This window comes from Pseudophryne corroboree, chromosome 2 (assembly GCF_028390025.1).
Source record: "Pseudophryne corroboree isolate aPseCor3 chromosome 2, aPseCor3.hap2, whole genome shotgun sequence".
NCBI lineage: Eukaryota > Metazoa > Chordata > Amphibia > Anura > Myobatrachidae > Pseudophryne > Pseudophryne corroboree.
In genome coordinates this window covers 1,044,480,793-1,044,499,897 of record NC_086445.1, presented here as the reverse complement: position 1 = coordinate 1,044,499,897, position 19,105 = coordinate 1,044,480,793, and the positions used below count along the sequence as shown (strand labels likewise).

The following is a 19,105-nucleotide window of genomic DNA, read 5'->3' as shown; positions in this document are numbered from 1 at the left end:
AGAACCACTGGTAGGACAATTCCAGCCATGGGAGTAACAGGAGTAGTCCAGCACTACCCTGTTAGCAAACCAGCCGAGATTACAATAGGGCCTTTGCATACCAAGCATTCCTTTTTGCTGGCTGCATCGGCACCAACTAATCTCCTGGGAAGAGACTTACTATGTAAAATGGGTTGCGTCATTTATTGTACTCCTGAAGGTGTATTCTTGGACATCCCTGAGAATCACGCTCAGGAAGTACGAGACATGTTAGACTCCCCATCAAAATTAATGTCACATTCCATTATGACAAATAGGAATCCATCCCAAGTAGAAGAGATGACATCTCAGATACCAGAGTCACTTTGGACAAAAGATGGACAGGACACTGGATTAATGGCAAACGTAGCTCCAGTAGTTGTACAAGTAAAAGATGGTAGGATAGCTCCAAAAATCCCACAGTATCCTCTGAAGCCAGAGGTGGAGTTAGGAGTTTTCCCAGTAATAGAGCGCTTGCTACAACAGGGCATTCTAGTAAGAACGTCCAGCACGGCAAATAGTCCCATCTTCCCTGTTAAAAAGAGTGGGGGGAGGGGTTACAGGCTAGTGCAGGATCTAAGGGGGATTAACAAAATAGTTGAGAGTCAGTTCCCCGTAGTGCCTAATCCAGCTGTCATCCTAATGCAAATTCCTCCCACTGCCAAATTTTTCACTGTTATTGACCTCTGCTCCGCATTCTTTTCGGTACCTCTGCACCCTGACAGCCAATATTTGTTTGCATCCACATACAGAGGAGTCCAATACACGTGGACTCGGTTACCCCAAGGTTTCATAGATAGTCCAAGTATATTTTCTCAGGCTTTGCATGATTGTTTACAGTCTTTCCAACCAGACAGTGGATCAGTATTGATACAGTATGTGGACGATTTATTACTGTGTTCAGATTCACTGGAAGCATCTCTGAAGGATACGAAACAGCTCCTGTTTCATCTTTCAGACACAGGTCACAAGGTTTCCAAAGACAAGTTGCAATTATGCCAAGCTAAGGTAAAATATTTGGGACACTGTCTAACACAAGGACTGAGACACCTGACCGCTGATAGAATCCAAGCCATTAGAGACATGACACTGCCACAAACCCAACAACAGATCAGGACGTTTCTAGGAATGTGTGGGTATTGCCGTAATTGGATCCCAGGGTTTTCCATATTGGCGCTACCTTTGCAGGAAATGGTCTCTTCAAACAAACTTGATCGGATTTCGCATACAGACGAATCTGAAACAGCATTTGAGAGACTCAAGCAATGCCTAACGCAGGCACCAGCACTAGGTATGCCAGACTATGGGAAACCCTTTGAACTATACGGAACAGAAAGTGCTGGGTGCGCAGCAGGTGTACTAACACAAAAACACGGTGACGCCAGCAGGCCAATTGCATACTACAGCGCCCAGCTAGACACGGTAGCACGATCCCTCCCCACATGCTTGCGTAGCGTTGCGGCGATAGCATTGCTAGTGACGAAAAGCGAAGATGTTGTGCTAGGCCACAACCTCACAATCCATACACCGCATGCGGTATCTGCCTTATTGAATTCTGCCCAAACCAGACACGTCTCATCAGCAAGGTTTACGAGATGGGAATTGGCATTAATGGCCCCAGTAAACATCACCATAAGGAGATGCAGTGCATTAAACCCTGCAACATTTCTCCCAGGTGTGCCTGGTCAGACACAAAGGGTGGAAGGTGAGAGTGATGGGGAAGGAGGATTTAATGCAAAGGAAGATACACATGATTGTATGGAATATTTGACCCAAAATTTTACCGCAAGGCCTGACATCAGTGACAATCCACTGGAAGATGCAGAACTCACGTTCTACACGGACGGTAGTTGTCACAGACAGTCAGACTCGGGAGACTTGTGTACTGGATACGCAGTCGTAGATGACCAAGACACCATAGAAGCGGAACCGCTAGGCCCACCTCACTCAGCCCAGGTTGCTGAACTGGTCGCCCTAACCAGAGCATGTGAATTGGCTAAGGGTAAGTCAGCCAATATCTACACCGATTCCAGATACGCGTTCGGGGTAGTCCATGATTTCGGAGCGCTATGGCGGCTCAGAAATTTCATGACGGCGGCTGGTACACCGATAGCGCATGCAGCTCATATAAAAAGGCTTCTAACAGCGATACAGGAACCCGACAGAGTGGCTGTTATCAAATGTAAAGCACATACATATAGCCAAGACCCAGTATCCCTTGGTAACAGCCGAGCAGACGAAGCCGCAAAGCTTGCAGCTGCTACCCCCATACAGACAGACACCACACAACTGATGGTATTTAATACCATCAACACACAGAAGTTGTGTGAGATGCAGAATTTGTGTTCCACACAGGAAAGAGCAGTCTGGAAGGCAAAGGGATATGGCCAGGAGTCCTCAGGGCTCTGGACGGATGGACATGGTAAACCGGTGGCCCCCAGGGCATACCTTCCATGTCTGGCTGAAGCAGCTCACGGGCTGACTCATCTAGGCAAGGAGGGGATGTGCAAATTGGTAAGAGCATACTGGTGCGCCCCAGGATTCTCCTCTCATGCGAGTAAAAGAGCAATGTCATGCCTTACCTGTCTGAGAAAGAATGTTGGAAAAGCAATACCTACAGAACCATCCCATATCCCACCTGCCGGCGGCCCTTTCCAGGTAATACAAATTGACTTCATTCAATTACCCCCATGTCGAAATTTGAAATATGTACTTGTTTGTATAGATGTTTTCTCGAATTGGGTCGAAGCTTTTCCAGCAGCTACAAATACCGCTATGTTTACAGCTAAGAAAATTGTGCAGGAATTTGTATGTAGATATGGTATCCCTAGAATCATTGAAAGTGATAGGGGTACCCATTTTACAGGTGATGTCTTTCAAGGAATGTGTAAGTTGATGGGAATTGATAGTAAGCTGCACACTCCGTACCGTCCACAGGCGAGTGCGAAGGTCGAAAGAGTGAACAGCACTATTAAAAATAAATTGAGTAAAGTAATGGCAGAGACAGGATTGACGTGGCCAGAAGCTTTACCCATTGTTTTGTATAGCATCAGAACCACTCCCAGGTCCCCCCTTAATCTGTCTCCTTTTGAAATCTTGTTTGGTCGACAACCGCATGTCATGATTAACCCTCAGGATGATTTGAAATGTAACAATGAAGTAACTGTAAAGTACTTGATTAACATGAGTAAGCAGTTGAGGAGTCAAAATGATAATCTGAAGTTGGTGATTCCTGATTTACCAGGTAGTAATTGTCATGACATTGAACCTGGGGATTATGTAATGATACGAAATTTTCTACGCTCAGGTTGTCTTATTGATAGATGGGAAGGACCATACCAGGTCTTATTGACTAGCACCACAACATTGAAGGTTGCTGAGAGAGAGACTTGGGTCCATTCATCTCACTGCAAAAAGGTTGCCGATCCAGAGAAGTCCCGTGATAAGGAACAGACGGTAGAGGTTGTATCACTGGAGTGTCTGTTCCAGGAGGACTGAGGCGGCACCTGAGCCTTGAAGACCGAAAGCAGTTGTCGACTCCCTTCTCCCTTTTATTGTTTTTCTCCACTTCCCAGCCCCTCTCCCTTAAAATTTCTTTTTCCCCCTTCTCATTCTTCTCTATTTCCTCCTCAAAGATGGACTTGCCCCAAGAGACTGTGATCCGGATTTTGATGTTAACCATGATGTTGACCAGAGCAGTCTGTTCCGGCGAGAGTACCATAGAGGTCGAAAGAGGTTCTGGAATGGGTTCCGATTATGATGATGGAGGCGTAGTTTTCCAAGATCAACCAAACCAACAAGCAAAGGCGAGTATCAGAAAACGATCCGATAGAAGAAATTGTGATGGATTGTTAGCTGAAGAAAATTGTATCTGTAGGCTCTGTGATAATCTGGTTGAAGATGGATGCATAAAGAAATGCCAATCTAGTTTTAATATCCATATGGACCGGCATCCATTGAGTGACTATCACTCCTTAGTGGGTAACGTGTTAAACCAAACAGATTGTTGGGTATGCTCTCAAGTACCTCAGGGTCACAGCAAATCAGGGCTAGTACCATTTCCTTTAACGTTAGGGGAGGTACTTGAGCTAAGTGGTGGGAGACCGGTGGATCGGAGGTTTAACATCTCCAGCCCTCCTAGTTTGAAGCTCCACCAATACCATGTGGATAGGTCCCTCATATGTTTTAACATCTCCAATCCCAGAAAACCGGGAAATTGGGAAGTGTCATGGAGCAACCTTACCATGACCTTTTCACACAGAGCAGATAGAATGCCTACAGATACAGAGCTCGTACGCCACATAGCCAGTAGAGGAAAATCTTTCCGGTATCGATATACCTTAGGAAATAGGATTACTAGAGTTGGAGAGGTATCACCAGGATACTGTGCACATATCGTACAAACCGATACGTGCATTAAGCAGATGGAAGAATTAGGGTCAGGAGATTTCACCTGGAAGGTTTGTAACATGATCATGTCCTTCTCCGTCCCTTATGTTCTCCCCGATGATGCATATTTCATATGCGGGAGAAAGGCGTACAAGTGGCTTGCCCCAAACTCTGAAGGATTGTGTTATATTGGAAAAGTATTGCCTGAAGTGATGACTGTAACACATGACAAAATGAAGGACATACACCGTGGTGCCCAAGCTCCTTATACTCACACTCATTACGAGCACCGAGTTAAAAGACAACTGTCAGAAAGGTTAGAGCATCCGGCCTCTGATCTTATCCATGAATCCACCGGGATTCAGGTTCTGGTAGCGTTAGATTTCACTCGCACCGCTCGAGGTGTGATGAATTATAGATACATTTCCGCACTCGCCAATTTGTTAGATAATATCACTGAAATGTATGATGACACGTTTAGATACACTGGAAGAGAACTTCAAGCTTACAAAACAGAACTAGTTCAGCATAGGATGGTTCTTAATTATCTTACAGCAGTAACAGGCGGATATTGTGTTACATTGGCAACACAGTACGGCATAAAGTGTTGCACGTATATCACGAATAGCACCGAGGATCCGGTAGAGGTCATAGACCAAAAGATGGACGATATTCTCCAATTGAAGTGGGAATTTCGTCGAAAACACAATCTCACCCTTGCTGCTGTAGGTAATGAGCTGACTGGTTGGGTGTCATGGTTGAACCCGCGAAATTGGTTCTCCGGTTTGGGAGACTGGGCTCAAGGAGTCATAATGGATGTTGGAAAGTTTCTACTATGTATCTTGGGTGTCGTTATATCGATTGGATTGATATTTAGATGCGGGCAGGCTTTAATGAAGTGCAAACAAAGTACAAAAGTGATGAGCTTGAGGAGCGAGGAAACCGTAATTAACCTGGATTTGATTTATGACCCAATGATAGAAACCAGAATGTGATGAAAATGCGATTATACGGTCCGTTTCTTTCACCTGTTTTTCTGCTTTTCTCCAAGATACAAAGACCCCCTTGGACGAGGAAGTTGACGAGACGCTATACAGACAACAGACAAGCACCAAAGAAGAAGATTTGACAACTTTAAATATGGACACTTGATGAACTTTGCCATGGATCCCCAGTTTCCCTAGTATTTTTAAACTCACGCTAGCCCAACATTTTTGTAAATCTGATGGCACTGACAAAGCTTGTTGCTCATGCCTAAGGAGCAAAACAGCGCAAAGAAGACGACTCTCAACAGATACCGAACACAACTTCAACAACAGATGTACATTTCCCTGACATAGAATATCATTGCATTTTTCGTAAGTGTTCTTTATCTTCATCTCTACAACCCTCAGGTAACGACACACATAGACGATAGGGAATACAGGCACAGATATCAGCAACCACATACCTCCCCCATTCATGTATCATCAACTAAAATGTGCTCCCCATTTTGTTCAAAATCCGAAAAGAGCTCGGTAAAGTTTGACAGCCCATCCACAGACCTGTACCACAGGATAAGAAGGAATTCAAATGTATACTTCGCAATACCTCGAAGCTTGATTTACAACACGTACGGCACGATGATACATGACCCTCCAAACATGGACTCATACACACATGCTTCTACTTTCTCACTAGGTCATACCCTCTTCACACCTACTCCTCTCTTCTTCCTTACCCCACCATGGAAATCAATTAACCCCTGACTTACATTTTTCTCCTTAAACGTTTTGTGGCAGTTATTATTGACTGCCAAAGGGTGGACTGTCGAAGTCAGAAAAATGTCTCTATGCACGTTGCCATATTTGCACCGCACACTGGTCCGTGCTGCGCATGCGTGCGCTCTCCCGTGGAGGCGCATACCCGCAATAGCGTGCACTCGCAGGCGCGGTATGCGTATTTACGGTAGAGTTTATGTAGTCGTAGCGTGCGACTCATTCGTTACATATTTGCACAATTAATGTAGTTTGTAGATCATGATCTCTTTGATAGATTCTGAAAGTTTGGTTAAAATAGAAGGTCCCTGGTTAAAGGAATCCCTCTTTGTATTGTACGAAGGGTCTGACAGGAATCATACAGCAGTGTTTGGTACCCATCGGAAGAGTATTTAATTAGTAATATTCCGGTGTTGGTTTGGAGCGTATTAATCGCTCGTGCGAATAGTTATGGACATAAGAAGTTTATGTCCATTTCTATTATTTACACATACTCAGGTATGCGGCGGGAAACCCAGTTTCCCACCCACCTGAGCTGTTGGAAATCGTCACAGCCCACCTGTATGAATTACCCTATGACCTTTTGTTATGATGCAGGGCCGAATTCCTTCGGCCAATGGACAATGGGATTGTAGGACCATGAGATTGCATTGTGTGTGGGGCATAAATAGGCAGGCCGACCACATCCAGCACTCACTCTCTCATCAACGGTTATCTGCTGATAGCCGGGAGCTGGATATCGAGGCGCATGCGATCGTTACCCTTTGTGCGTAAGTTTCTCTCCGTAATCATTGTCTTTCTGTGAGCCAATTTCTCTCTCTCTCTCTATCTCTCTCTCTCCTCTTTTCTCTTATATCTCTCATAGTATTATAGTATTGTACTGTATTGCATTTAGGTCAGTGTAGTATTGTCTTTTTGTATTTATTGTTTAGTTCTGTGGTTAGGAAGTCTTTGTTATATTGTAGTGTATCATTTGTACTGTTATCCCCTTTTTACAAGTATATTAGATATAATACAGTTAATAGGCTTTGGAACCTAAACCAGTATCTGTGTATTTTCTATAGTGTTAAGTGTTCACTTGAGCGTCGGTGACGCTCAAGCAGCTTTGTAGTTAGTCAGGTTACACAAGGTTGCACTTACACCCTGTACTCACATTAAGGTATTCTGTGTATTTCTTTGGTATAAGGTTTAGACATAAAGGTATAGCATTGTGAGCGTCTGCACCGCTGGTGACCTCCTCGTGGTCTCGAGCGTAAGCTACGCCATAGCGAATCATTACTCTAGTCATAGCCAATAACGTGTCCTGTGATCCCTGGGCCGTGAGCGAACGTGACGCTTGAGCGTCTCGCCTACGGCTGAGCGATCGTTACGCAACTAGCGTACCATTACGGTACTTCTTAAGTAAACAGCGTACAGTGTTCTTAGCTTCATAAAGGGTTGTTTATACGACAAAAGTATTTAGAATTGTCATGGGTGTCATGCTTATTGCAGGGGTTTCATGTGCTGGGTTTCTTGCCCTTTGCCAGGGGTTTCATGCGCTGGGTGTCATGCTTGTTGCCAGTAGTTTCATGTGCTGGGTGTCTTGCCCATTGCCAGGGGTTTCACACGCTGGTTGTCATGCTTGTTACCAGGGGTTTCATGCGCTGGGTGTCATGCTTGTTGCCAGTGGTTTTATGCACTGGGTGTCATGCTTGTTGCCAGGGGTTTCATGTGTTAGGTATCATGCTCATTGCCAGGGGTTTCATGCGCTGGGTATCTTGCCCATTGCCAGGGGTTTCACTTGCTGGGTGTCATGCTTATTGCAGGGGTTTCATGCGCTGGGTGTCTTGCCCATTGCCAGGGGTTTCACTTGCTGGGTGTCATGCTTATTGCAGGGGTTTCATGCGCTGGGTGTCGTACTCGTTGCCAGGGGTTTAATGCTCGTTGTCAGGAGTTTCATGCTTTGGTTGTCATACTCGTTGCCAGGGGTTTCATGCTCGTTGCCATGGGTTTCATGCGCTGGGCATCATACTCGTTGCCAGGGCTTTCATGTGCTGGGTGTTATGCTCATTGCCAGAGGTCTCATGCGCTGGGTGTCATGCTTGTTGCCAGGGGTTTCATGCACTGGGTGTTATGCTCGTTGCCAGGGGTCTCATGCGCTGGGTGTCATGCTCATTGCCAGGGGTTTCATGTGCTTGGTGTCATGCTCGTTGCCAGGGGTTTCATGCACTGGGTGTCATGCTCATTTCCAGGGGTATCATGTGCTGGGTGTCATGCTCGTTGCCAGGGGTTTCATGTGCTGGGTGCCACAGTCATTGCCAGGGGTTTCATGTGCTGGGTGTCACGCTCGTTGCCAGGGGTTTCATGTGCTGGGTGTCACACTCTTTGCCAGGGGTTTCATGCACTGGGTGTTATGCTTGTTGCCAGGGGTTTCATGTGCTGGGTGTTATGCTCATTGCCAGGGGTTTCATGCGCTGGGTGTCATGCTCATTGCCAGGGGTTTCATGTGCTGGGTGTCATGCTCATTGCCAGGGGTATTATGTGCTGGGTGTCATGCTCATTGCCAGGGGTTTCATGTGCTGGGTGTCATGCTTGTTTCCAGGGGTATCATGTGCTGGGTGTCATGCTCATTGCCAGGGGTTTGATGTGCAGAGTGTCATGCTCATTGTCAGGGGTTTCATGCACTGGGTGTCATGCTCATTGCCAGGGGTTTCACGTGCTGGGTATTATGCTCATTGCCAGGGGTTTCACGCACTGGGTGTCATGCTCATTGCCAGGGGTTTCATGTGCTGGGTGCTATGCTCATTGCCAGGGGTTTCATGTGCTGGGTGTCATGCTCATTGCCAGGGGTTTCATGCGCTGGGTGTAACGCTCATTTCCAGGGGTTTCACGTGATGAGTGTCATGCACGTTGCCAGGGATTTTACACGCTGGGTGTCTTGCTTGTTGCCAGGGTTATCATGCGCTGGGTGTCATACTCGTAACCAGGGGTTTCATGCTCTGGGATCCATGCTCATTGCCAAGGTTGTAAGTATATTCGCTGGCGGGCGCTTTTACTATTCCGTCCGGGGGGTTTTGTGGAATGATGCAGTTGCATCGTGACGTCACAACGCATCCGTGTCATTCCACGAAACTTCCCCCCCCTCCCCCGAATGAGTACTAGGAAATTGGGAGGAGGGGGAGCAGGATAGGGGACACAAAGTGTCGTAGCGGGTGCACCGTGCGATCGCACAGCTCTGCCGCCGCAAGAAACGGCACTGCTGAGAGCTACAGTAATCCCAAGTTTGCCGCTAAAGATTGTGCAACAAAGTATTCGATTGCGGGTCCCCTCATTTTTACCATTTTTATTTGTTTTATTATTTCAAATACTGTAATCAGAAATCAAATGCAAAGTCTGATTTCTACTAAAGATGGAGTAAACAAAGATGGACGGCGATTACTTTTGTTGGTTTCAAGTTTCAGAGAAAAATGTGGGTTCTTCTTTTTCATGGAAGGGTAGCAACAAATCTGTCCATGTTTCTACCTGAGCCTCGCACCTCATTCCCAGCCTGGGTGATGTCTCCCGGGAGTGCCTGTCCCTGAGGACAATCACTTGCGGCCTCAGTGCTCGGGGGGCATTCATTAGAGGCTATTGTTAGACCCCCGGATGAAAGATGTCTGAAACGAAACGCATAACTTGCAGCTTGTGCTCAGTACTGGGATACGTTGGCTGCACTGGGACTGGGACGTCACAATAGGACATAAATAGATGTTTGGGTATTTTGTTATTCACACTGAATTTCCATTACATTATTGTACAGTGTTTTCTCTTTGTTATTTTATATTCCTAGTAACCTGACTACGCATCCTGTTATAGTACTCAGATATTATATCCCTCCGCTCAGTATGTCACCCCGTTCCACAACTTCTACTTACATACAACAGTCACAGTGCCTCACACCTCACAGCAGTCCCCACGCTCCAGACATAGTGCCGTCATTATCACTCCTGTCCCTGAGCTGAGTTCCCGGATACGTTCTGCGTCAGAGTTCATAGAGGAGATGAATGTGGGCAGAGGATGGTCACGGGGGCAGGGCGTGGGTGTAGGCAGAGGAGGGTCACGGGGGCAGGGCATGGCTGTGGGCAGAGGAGGCTCATGGGGGCAGGACTGGGTGTGGGCAGAGGGTCACAGGGGCAGGAATGGGTGTGGGCAGAGGAGGGTCACAGGGGCAGGGTGTGGGCAGAGGAGGGTCACAGGGGCAGGACTGGGTGTAGGCAGAGGAGGGTCACGGGGGCAGGGCGTGGGCAGAGGAAGGTCATAGGGCAGGGCATTAGGTGAGGGGCGGTTCCTCCTCCCCTCCCCTGTGCAGCCATTGTGCAGCATGAGGGAACACGTGTGGGTGGGAGAGGGGTAATAGGGCATCACTGAATTGGGGGAGGGTCTGACTATACTTTACTATACTATTTCCTCTTTAATGGTTAGCCAAACATTTGTGGTAGCTGGCCACGCCCATAAACATGGGCCCCTTAACTGCATTCCCTGGTGGGCCCTTGGTACCCTAGTCCGACACTGGCTATGGGGCCCAGACTTGAGAGGGGCCACGTTCCCTGTCAAAGTTACATGTGTTATCTACATTTTACACCGTTGGGTGGTACATAGTAACCCTTACCAACTTTTGCCTGTAGCCTACACTATATCTAGTTACGCCCCGGACCTGCTCATTGTAATGTAGTATAAAAGGAACTGGAGGGCATTATAATGTTACATAATATGACCTGGGGGCACTGTAATGTGGCACAATATGAAGTGGGCACTGTAATGGGACATAATGTGAACTAGGGAACTACTATAGTTCATAAAATAAACTAGGGCGCTGCTATGAGGTATAAATAACTAATGAGGTAATTCAGACCTGATCGCTCCTCTGTGAATTTGCGGAGGTCTGCGATCGGACAGTCGCCTCCCAGACAGAGTGAAAATCCGCCCTGTGCAAGTCTGCGTACGCCGTACGAAAAGCTCTGCATACGCCGGTCAGCTGCAAATCCGTTCACAACTCACTCACCGTGGAATGAAGTTTCCAGTCTGTGCAGTGGGTGCAGCCCAGGACTTACTCCTACAGTACGATACACACAGGCTGATCGGGCCGGAGCTGACGTCACACACCCGCCCTGAAAACGCTTGGGAACGCCTGCATTTTTCCTGACACTCCCAGAAAGCAGCCAGTTACCACCCCCAAACGCCGGCTTCCCGCCTGCATACGCCTAGCGATGTCTCTCTAGAAGCATTGGGACGGGGGCCCCTTCAAAATGTTGCTCTGGGGCCCACAAAGTTCTGGCTATGGCCATGCAGTATGGAGTTGCCCAGGGGCACAGATCAGAATCAGCCCCTTATGTCTATTGTGCTGATTGTGATGTCTGTGTGTCCCCACATTTGCATTATTATGTGTCTGTTATACAATCAGCACAGATGGCTTCCGGCTCAGAGAGACAAAATGGCGCTTCCTGAAACGCAGAACTCAGCTCCTGCTAGTCCTCACTTCCACCTCTCTGCAGGAAACGTACCCAACTGCACTGCATGGAGAGGTCACTGGGTCTGAGGCACTTCAATAACTCTTCTGTACTTTTACTTTATTTGTTTTATGTTTGTTGTTGAAGACATTATAATGGGCGAGGAAGAAATTGGGTAGAGCCGTGTTTTTATCACTTCTGAGTCACCAACAATGGTGTAACAGCAACAATGGGAGTTCCACCACTGTATTGCAGGCTTAGGAAACCTGAGCTGGTGTGGGACTACAGGTACACCATGGGACGCTAGTGTATGACAGCTGGAGAGTTGCCGATTGTCTACCCTCAGTATAAGTGCTATAATTACAGAGAAGGAGCATTGTACCAGGACACGTGTCAGAGAACGCACAACACCTCAGGGTAATTAGTGATTTGCAAAGAAACGACCCAGAGGATGGAAATAAATAGCTGTTTTCCTCATTCCATCAGCTGAGGAGCTTGTCTGTCACCAGTACCTCAGTCACTACGCAGCTTCTCCTCACAGTCACCGTGCAGAGCAGCAGAACTGGCACTCGGGATAGACACAACCGCCTTTTCTTTCTAACATTCCCAGATAAGTGGACGTGGCCAAAACCACAGTACAGCTATAACCATCACCAGTAACTGGGAACACATAGGGATAGGGTATAGAAGGCGCAATGTTACCTTCGAAGCATGGTCATCAATATCCTACACCAATCACCAACAAAATGGTGATTTTTTTTTTTTGCTTATGAACCATGGACTTTTTTGTGTGTGTGGAGAGATTGGCTTCTGACGCTTGGATGACAATTACGGGAGGCCAGTCCGTGCTCATAAGTATCATTTTGTCCTCCGGTGAAGAAAAACATCGTCATCAGTAGAAAAGCATCGGCTCCTCGACAAACGTTTATTTATTTATTTATATATTTTAAACTTCAATCATTGACCCTTGCCCATCCCTGCGCAATGGCACGTCTATGGGAGGAGCATCCTACAGTCAGGACCCAATAAACAATATTATAGTAGGGAACCCCAAAAACTGCATCTCTCTATATAACTATTACACACAGCGGTTAAGTCAGACCTGATCGCAGCAGCAAAATTGTTAGCAATTGGGCAAAACCATGTGCACTGCAGGGGGGGCAGATGCAACATGTGCAGAGAGAGTTAGATTTGGGTGAGTTATATTGTTTCTGTGCAGGGTAAATACTGGCTGCTTTATTTTTACACTGCAATTTAGATTTCAGTTTGAACACACCCCACCCAAATCTAACTCTCTCTGCACATGTTACATCTGCCCCCCCCCCCCTGCAGTGCACATGGTTTTGCCCAACTGCTAACAAATTTGCTGCTGCAATCAGGTCTGAATTACCCCCACACTACAGTGTAACGCTGTCAGTATGCCTCAGGCGTACCGGGCGCGTACCGGGCCTTATTATCTGAAGCTACTCTGTACCCTGCATCTTGTCAGTGTCCTCCCTGGGCTCCGTAGGTATTTCAGGAAGAGTTAGTATTAATGAGTCTCAAACGCTGGAGAGGCACCGAGTCCACGCTGCCTAATACAGAATGAATGACAGACATTGAAATAAAGTGGGTTTGACTCTCACATAAAAATTACATTACATACTAAAAGACGCCGTTATTTTATATATAAATTGATCAAACAGTGACCTCACTTCATCCCATGTTAGTTAGCTTGGCAAATCCTGTAATGATATCTGGTATAATAGTGACCTGATTATAGGAATATAAGACTATAACAAGGTTATCAGGCCTGTGGTATATTTATTACACAGTGTACTAGTGATATGATTACAGGAGTATAATGAGGGAATCGGGCCTGTGGTATAGTTATTACACGGTGTAATAGTGATATAATTACAGGAGTATAATGAGGGAATCGGGCCTTTGGTATAGTTATTACACGGTGTAATAGTGATATGATTACAGGAGTATAATGAGGGAATCGGGCCTGTGGTATAGTTATTACACGGTGTAATAGTGATATGATTACAGGAGTATAATGAGGGAATCAGGCCTGTGGTATAGTTATTACACGGTGTAATAGTGATATGATTACAGGAGTATAATGAGGGAATCGGGCCTGTGGTATAGTTATTACACGGTGTAATAGTGACCTGATTATAGGAATATAAGACTATAACAAGGTTATCAGGCCTGTGGTATATTTATTACACAGTGTACTAGTGATATGATTACAGGAGTATAATGAGGGAATCGGGCCTGTGGTATAGTTATTACACGGTGTAATAGTGATATAATTACAGGAGTATAATGAGGGAATCGGGCCTTTGGTATAGTTATTACACGGTGTAATAGTGATATGATTACAGGAGTATAATGAGGGAATCGGGCCTGTGGTATAGTTATTACACGGTGTAATAGTGATATGATTACAGGAGTATAATGAGGGAATCAGGCCTGTGGTATAGTTATTACACGGTGTAATAGTGATATGATAGGAGTATAACAAGGTAATCAGGCCTGTGGTATAGTTATTACACGGTGTAATAGTGATATGAAGACAGGAGTATAATGATGGAATCGGGCCTGTGGTATAGTTATTACACGGTGTAATAGTGATATGATTACAGGAGTATAATGAGGGAACCATAGTGACCCAGCGCCCTCTCCCCACTTGATCCGTCTTGGAGCGCCGCAATCTGCAAAGCAAGGACCTCTCACCCACTACCACGTCTCCGACCAGCATGCGCGAATCTGCTCTCTTGGAAGGCGCTACCAACTCAGAAACTCGAAAAGCCCCATGGTAAGCCATTGAGAACGCCAAACTGAACAAAAGCGTCTCAAACCTGGACGACGCGACTCGCCCCACCGCCGCGATGACGGCCGGCAACAAGGCCGCATCGATGGGCCGCCTCCTATCTGGTGGCGTCGGCGCAACTCGCGCCCACCCTTTCATTGCCTTCCGCAGAACCTCGCTTTTTGTTACATCAGGGACGCCTCGCAGCTTGCAGAAAAATGAGACGCCAGCCAAGTACCGCTCGTGACCTACCGGAAACGTAAAGCTGCCAAATAAAAGAAAGCATCAGCCGATGCTTGCTCTTACCTTGATGCTGACGACCCTGGACAAACTCCTCCCACTCGCTCCAAGCTTGTCCGTAAGCCTTGAGCGTGGCTGGCGCGACTGACCGCAACGCTAGACCCTCCAGTCCGGCCCGATCACCTGCCAAACATAACCGGGACAGTGAAAACCTTGCTCCTCGGCCTCGGGTGCCAAAACCCAAAATCTCTCCCACTGTCCACGCGACAACGCGTCTGCGATTCCGTTCTCCAAACCGGGCACGTGTTGTGCCCTGAACCATAGGTTCCTACGCAAGCACGTCAAAAGCAATTGCCCGAGCACCCGCAGAACCACTAGCGATTTCGCCCTCTGGTTATTAATCGCATGCACCACGCCCAGATTATCGCATCCAAACAATATGCTGCGGTTAGCCAACCGATCGCCCCAGACTTCCAACGCTACCATAATGGGAAAAAGCTCCAGCAGCACTAGATCTCTTGTAAGACCCTCGCTACACCACGATCCCTCCAAAAAACAACCGAATCCCAAGGCACCTGCAGCATCGGTAAACAGCTGCAACCGCTCGCTGTCTACGGCTGGCGCTTGCCATATGCTCACCCCGTTGAAATCCTCTAGGAACAAAGCCCAGACGGCCAAATCCCTTTTTAATTCAGAGGACAATCGAACGAAATGATGAGGCCCGGCACACCCCGCCGTTGCCCTTTCGAGCTTCCGGCAGAAAACCCTGCCCATCGGTATTACCCGACAAGCAAAGTTCAGCATGCCCAGCAAGGACTGCGCCTGTCGCAGCGTGACCTTACGCGAGCCGTTGAACCGGCAAATGGTTTCACAGAGCTTCGACACTTTGTCCCGGGGCAGGCGACACTCTCCCGCCACGGTGTCAATTTCAATCCCCCAAAATGATAGGCAGGAGTCCGGACCCTCCGTTTTGTCCCTGGCTACAGGAACACCGAAGTGGTAAAAAAGAGCCCGGGTGCTAAAGAGCAAGTCGCCGCACCTTGTGTCATTAGCCGGACCCGCACATAGGAAATCATCGAGGTAATGTGCAACCCCGTGACCGCCTGACGCAGACTCCACGCACCAATGAAGAAAAGTGCTAAAGCGCTCGAAAAATGAGCATGAAACGGAACATCCCATCGGCAGACATTTGTCGATGAAATACTCCGCCCCAATCCTGAAACCCATAAAACGGAATGAGTCCGGATGCAATGGCAGTAATCTAAAGGCTGATTCAACATCAATCTTAGCCATGAGGGCCCCGCTCCCGTAGCTGCGGACCATCTCTAGCGCCTCGTCAAATGACTGATACACCACCGAGCAATAAGCCGGTGGTATTGCGTCGTTGACCGATGCCCCTGGCGGGTAAGAAAGATGCTGGATGAGCCGGAAAGCGCCTGGAGTCTTCTTCGGTACCACCCCGACCGGGGAGATGACCAAGTCATCCACCGGGGGTGACCTAAACGGCCCCTCCATCCTGCCCAACCTGACCTCCTTATCCACTTTCTCCCGTAGCACAGCCGGCAAAGCTCGGGCAGACTGGAGGTTCCTCTGCGCGCGCACGGACACTTCGCTTGCAACAGGCAAGCGAAAACCAAACTTAAAACCGTCTAACAAAAATTTTGCATCCCTTTTATTTGGATACAGATCCAACCACTTGCCCATCGTTTCCAGCTTAACTGGCGTTGGGGCTCTGCTGAGCGGTCCCGCTCGCGGCCTGCTTCGGGTATGCTTGTTTTCCCCGATTTCCCTGTCGCCCCCCTTTGAAACAAGAGGAGGCTGGGTGGGCTCCTCCACACTGCTGGCAGGAGTGACGAAAACGACACTGCTTGCCAAAGGAACATGCTCCGCTGTTAAAAGCGAAGCATTTCCCTCGAGGGGCAGACCGCCCACCCACGCGAACGGCCAATCCGCCTGTCCTGGCAAATCCCCCATCCGCGCCCGCCCCCTGGGCTGATGACCCCGCGCGACGCCCACCTGCTCCCTGTTTCTGGGGTTCCTCCTCCTGCTGGGATGCCCGGGTCACTTTGAGCCAGACCTCCACGTCCTTGAACCCAAAATCCATGACCCGTAGCCCGTCCTGTTTCTCCCGAAACTCTTGGTCATACCGCCGCCATTCCGAGCCCGAGGACGTGCGCTGCATGTCGTGGACGAGATGCAGGTACCGGATAATATTCATGTGCTCTTCCGGCCTATCCTCCAAATAGCATGCCGCAAACACCCAGAAACCGGCCAGCCAAGTATCAAAAGACCGGAAAACCTCTGTCCCCATGCCCTTCTTAGCGGCCGCCGCTTTGTAGTCCTTCTTCATGGCCTTAGTCAAGACGAATAAGTCCACGAAGTCACCCCTACGTATCTTCTTGCGGCAGCTGTCTCGCAGCCCCCGCATAACTGCGGTGTACTCGCAGCGCACTACCCCCGGAAGATCGCGCCGCTTTTTCGCCCTACGCTCCTCCTCACTAAGTCGCTTGCGTCGCTTACGCCTCTTCTGCTGTTTTGCTGCCCGCTTGGCAAATTTTTCGGCCTCCCTCCTTGCTCTAGCAGTACTGTCTGCGTCGGACGCTTGCGACGCCAAAGAAGAGGAAGAGGAGGAAGATGAAGAGCTATGCGAACTCGAGCTCGTGGTGGAAATTGATATAGCCTGCACCAACTCACCGGATGCCATCGACCTCTCCGACCCGAAATCTTCATCCTCCTCAGCCCAATCATCGTCCTCCACGAAATCCGCCAAATCCCCTTCTTCTCGGCCCTCTGTGGAAGACAAAACAGAAGAGGGCCCGGCCCATGCTTGCGGCGCACGCCGGGCCCCCCGTGTGGAATGCGCAGTGAGCTCGCGCCCCTGCTGCTCCCGGTCCGTCCCCAGCTCTAGCTCCGCAGCGGCGGCCCCCAGCTCCCGGCAGGCTCGTGCCACCCGCTGGGCCGCTGAGGCCCTCCGCTTGCCAGACGCCCTGCCTCCCGCAGACTGGCCGAAATCCGCCATCGTCCTAGGGGAGGCCACTGCAGCTAATGGCCCCAGAGCCTCTACCACCGTGGCCAGCGCCGACGCTATGGCCCCAGGGGGATCCCGCGTGCCGCGACCCCCGTCGACAGCGCCCGAAGGACGACCGGTCCTTGGTTGGGCGCGAGCCTGCGCCCGACGACCAGCCGATGTGACCCGGGGACCCGGCCCCTGCTGCTCCGACGTGAAGGCTGGTGCCCTCCGGCCGGACCATCCGCTCTCCACTGCTGATCCTTCGTCCTCTTCCCCCGACGAAGCAGAAGCATCTCCCGGTCCTGGGGAGGACCCGCTGTCGCGCGCAGCGGCCCGAGCCGCGGCCCTGCGGCCGCTGACCCATTCCCTGTCTCCCCGCCCCCCGCGGGACCCGCTGCGACCCGCCTCTGTGGGGCTGGTATGTGTAGCCAAAGAAACCCGCGGTGCACCCGCGCGTGTTCCCCCGCGCGGCACCTGACCTGCGGAGTGCGCACGCGCATGCTGCTCCCGGCCACCACTTGCAGTTCCTGCCGTGGCTCCATCTCTTGTTGCTATCCTTATGCGCCCAGCGCTGCCTACCAGAGGCACACGCTGCACCCCCCTTGCGTGCCCCCTCCCCCTGCCGGATTCCGGCATCCGGGGAGTAGAACTGAGTGGCCGGTGCGTTGGTGGCGCCGCTGCGCGCGCACGTGCCCGGCCGGCGCCGCCATCGGGCTCCCGGACTGTGTCTCCTCCTCGGCCGCCGCGCGAGGCTCCTGCACAGGCCCCGCGCGGCGACCGCCAGCTCCCCTTCTCGTCCTCTCCCCCCGCCCGGCACTAACATTCGGCCGTGGCAAGAGAGGAGGGCTAGGACCTGCATCCACCGGGCGCCCCCCGCGGCGCGCACGCGCGCGCCCGCGGGCGCTGATCCCGGACTCGGCGGCTCCCGGCGGGGATGGCCGCCGCCCGTCACTCCTCGAGCGGCCTGAAAGGACCCCTGGTCCCCCACGCCGCCCTCGCCCGGCCGGTGTAACCGACTCGGCTGCCGGCGGCGAGCCCGACCGGGCCCTGCTTGTGACGCCCGCGGCCGTGTTCGTTGAGGCCCCGAGGGACGGAGCCCCGTCCCCCATGCTGCCCTCTGCAACCTCAGGGCCCGCTCGACTGTCTGACTCACGGTACCGAGCCGGGGCCCTAAGCACACGTTGGGGGCGAGCAGCCATACCAGCAGTAACAAGAAGGAGGAGAGGGGGGAGTACAACACTGAGGAAGGGGTTTTGTGTTATTCTGCGTGCAATGGCCCTCATTCCGAGTCGTTCGCTCTGTAATTTTCTTCGCATCGCAGTGAAATTCCGCTTAGTACGCATGCGCAATATTCGCACTGCGACTGCGCCAAGTAATTTTACAATGAAGATAGTATTTTTACTCACGGCTTTTTCTTCGCTCTGGC

General features: G+C 49.9%; 1 protein-coding gene across 1 annotated transcript in view; it reads right to left on the bottom strand.

Annotated features, from left to right (window-relative positions):
- The window catches only part of LOC135030640 (zinc finger CCHC domain-containing protein 10-like), a 36,454-nt gene extending 18,766 nt beyond the window's left edge, over positions 1 to 17,688 (bottom strand). The window contains exon 1 of the mRNA XM_063953948.1: positions 17,061 to 17,688. Coding sequence (XP_063810018.1) covers positions 17,061 to 17,688 — 628 coding nt within the window. The remainder of the gene's footprint in view (positions 1 to 17,060) is intronic.
- Between the last annotated feature and the right edge of the window lie 1,417 nt (positions 17,689 to 19,105).